The sequence below is a fragment of the Phoenix dactylifera genome, chromosome 16 (genome assembly GCF_009389715.1).
Source record: "Phoenix dactylifera cultivar Barhee BC4 chromosome 16, palm_55x_up_171113_PBpolish2nd_filt_p, whole genome shotgun sequence".
Lineage (NCBI taxonomy): Eukaryota > Viridiplantae > Streptophyta > Magnoliopsida > Arecales > Arecaceae > Phoenix > Phoenix dactylifera.
In genome coordinates, this window is record NC_052407.1 from 806,242 (window position 1) to 809,364 (window position 3,123).

At 41.4% G+C, this 3,123-nt stretch overlaps 1 protein-coding gene across 1 annotated transcript; it reads right to left on the reverse strand.

Annotated features, from left to right (window-relative positions):
• Positions 1-835: 835 nt before the first annotated feature.
• Positions 836-2,570, reverse strand: LOC103722258. Its single transcript, XM_008812739.4, has 3 exons — positions 2,049-2,570; positions 1,558-1,952; positions 836-1,489 (listed from the first exon to the last, which is right to left on the reverse strand). The coding sequence occupies exons 1-3, from the start codon at positions 2,202-2,204 to the stop codon at positions 1,078-1,080; spliced, it is 963 nt and encodes a 320-aa protein (XP_008810961.2). The 5' UTR covers positions 2,205-2,570; the 3' UTR covers positions 836-1,077.
• Between the last annotated feature and the right edge of the window lie 553 nt (positions 2,571-3,123).

Below are 3,123 nucleotides of genomic sequence, written 5' to 3' on the forward strand. Positions count from 1 at the left end.
TGAACAAATAAGAGTACTGTATCTTTGGAAGAGAATTCAGAAGATCCTTTTTAATAAGGGTGAATCCTAGAAGTGTATGTTAATCAAGATTTGCCCTTTTACTCTAAGGCGAATATTTCACTTCATGTTGCTTACTTTAGAAATCATTACACAGAAATGTTCATTTCCCCATCTGCTGCTTAAGGAAAAACAGAATCTATAACAGAAAAAAAAACCTCCCATGCCAGCACTGAGAACAAGCTGATTCTTATAGTTGGGATCAGGTTTATAATTTACTTGTATGACCTCAAATCATGTAAAGAGCAATCTGAGCTAAATTGATAGGAAGAAAGTAGCAATTCAAACTCTAGCATGTGATGCAATTTATGAATCATGTGCAATCACTTTTCTTTTCACAAAACAAATAATAATAATAAAGAATGGTGGGGGAACCACCACCTTCTCAAAGAAATGATGGAGGCATTTCAAAAACTCAAGCATTTAAGATGTTGGGCCTGCCTGCAGAATCAAATAGCTAAAACATGTAGGTAGCTGATGCTGCATCATAGTAGTCTTAGTGGCAGAAAGACAAACTGCTTTTGCCTTTTCATAAAACTTTGAACACTATGTATCGTAAGGGACTGTTACAAAGCGAAATGCAAGTAAAGAACGTAAGTGTAGTGCTTAGAATCAAATGTCAAATGATACTTAAAAAAGAAGGAATTAATCACTAACATCTCGAAGTAATAATTAAATCATTTAACTATATCTGCACAAGACAGCAATTTTAGGAGGTTGTTGAGCAAGAAAATATAGAGACAATTTATCATTGTGTGATGAGATTGCACACATTGTGACATAACAATAGAAAGCTTTCAAACTGTGCTACAATCAAAATCCTTATATGTTACATGAGGAATTATTCCTTTCTGTACTACTGATAATGATTCAAATTCTCCATTTCTGACAAATGCCAGGCTCACAAGCATCAAAACAAACCGTTGTCATCGAATCAATAATTATTTCTATCAGGTAACTAAAACAAAGGATGCCGCATAAACTCCATTATAAACATATAAATGAAGTATGCAATCTATGTCATTCTGAGTTCAGTGACTTCTTAAACAATCGTAAGACACTCCACATGACTGTCGATACAAAGAAAAGAAGCAAACCAGTTATAATGGCATACTTCAGGCCAAGGTTCACTAGCAAATTTACCAGCAGCCCAGCCAGAACAACCCCAAAGAAATTGGCTGAGACAGCAGACCAGAATGGCATATCGAGGATGGCTGCGATGAATGCCCCAGTCCAAGCCCCTGTTCCAGGGAATGGCACCGCAACAAACAGCATCAAACCCAGCCACTGAAACTCCTCGACGGGGCCGGCTTTCTCCTTGGCTCTCTTGAACAGAAGGTCCAGGAATTGGGTTGCCGAGGCACTCTTCTGGGAGAGGAAAGATGCGAACTTTTTCAAGTAGAGAACGATGAATGGCACCGGAACCATGTTCCTGGGAAGAAGAAAGCCATCAACAACTAGCTGTTCATGAAATTGCTCAATGGGCTGATGAGTACGTACCCAAGAACGGAGAGGATGGTGAGATGGAGAGGGTCAAGTTGCATCCAGTAGCCAACGGGAATGGCGCCACGGAGCTCCAGAATAGGAAGTGTGGCGAGGGTAAACACGATGGCCTCGTCGGCCCAGCCAGACATTCTCAGCGCCGTGGCGACCTTAAAACCAAGCCCAGAAGCTCTGATAGAGTCGCTGGCGGCTTTTGCAGTGGCGAGCGAAGCTCCGCAAGCAAGGTAGGACACAAAGGTGAGCGCCATCCAGACCAAGGCACCCAAGAGAAGCCTCCTGATTAGAGCTAGCGTTGCTTTGGCCACCTCTGTTTTCATTGCCCATGCTGTTGATGATGGTTGTGGGCTTGTGACAGGGGAGAGAGCATTAGATGAAAAAAGTCGGATAGGAGCCTGAAATTATGCAATAAGCATTAGAGAAAAAGGCAAAACAATAAGTAATAGAAGAGGGATAGTAGAAGGGGGGTGTGCGATCGCAAAAGTTTCGACCTTTTTGTTCCAAGATGGGATTTTTAAGGGGGAGGAGCAGTGGTTGGACAGGGCTTGAAGACAAGGAAAGCGCCCCCTCGAGTGGAGCGATGAGAAGTAGGGTCTTCCTCTTCTAGTGGCCAGTGATGGCAATGGAGTAATGGCAGCAGCAGCCATTGGGAGAGAGGGATAGAGTGAAGAAAAGAGAACTCTTCTCGATAAACGCTTCTCCTCCGGTTGGGTGGAGGCCGGGAGGAGGAGAGGGGGAAGGGGAATGGGAGAAAGGAGTCGGCCTACTGGGAGACCTGGGTCCTTATATGGTTCCTTGGGTGCTGCTCTCTATGCCTCCAGGTTGGGGGATTGGATGCTACTGATAAAAGTAAAATAATAATTGGATTAGGGAGTAAACTAAGGACAAGAGGCTTTGGAAGGGGAGAAGCGGCCGAGGCTGGAGGGAGAAAGGAAGGAAACCGCGCCGCAGTTCCAACGTTGCATTCAGAATAAGGGGCAGATGGTTTCTGGTTTTCCTCCAGAGGGGGGAGGGCAGCCTGAGAACTTCCAAAATTTCAACCTTGATAAATCATTTGCTTTGGATGCATTATTTTTTATTTTTAATCTACAACAATTTCTAACAAAAATTATTTTTAATAATAATATCAAACGAAATATATGTAATTTATCAATTAAAGCCTTTCATGGTGGATAGCAACAATCTAGGTTTGAGTCTAGGTCTTAACTTGATTTTAAAGTTTCTTCAGTCCTATTTATTTTAACAATATCTAGCCTATAATCATTTTATTGTTTGGTCCTGACACCTATCTATTTTTGAAAATCATGCCACAAACTTTTTATGCTAACATATGAAATCATCATTCAAAGGGAATAACTAAATAAAAAAAAATTAATAATGCATCGAATGAGTTATATGGCTGAAAAAGATCATCTTATAAATTTGCAATGTGATGTAGTGCCTTGCGTGATATCTTACAAATACACCAATTTTTATAAACTGCGTCATTCCTAATGTCACCCTATTTAGCAGCATAAGATGAGCCAATTGCGAGCAAGTTAAGCCTAGCTCGAACTTGGCCTAGAC

Coding starts and splice junctions, on each gene's coding strand:
- LOC103722258 (XM_008812739.4), bottom strand. CDS start 2,204: ATGGCTGCTGCTGCCATTACTCCATTGCCATCACTGGCCACTAGAAGA. Junction 1,953..2,048: donor TCCCATCTTGGAACAAAAAG/GTCGAAACTTTT, acceptor GCATAATTTCAG/GCTCCTATCCGACTTTTTTC. Junction 1,490..1,557: donor ACCATCCTCTCCGTTCTTGG/GTACGTACTCAT, acceptor TCTTCTTCCCAG/GAACATGGTTCCGGTGCCAT.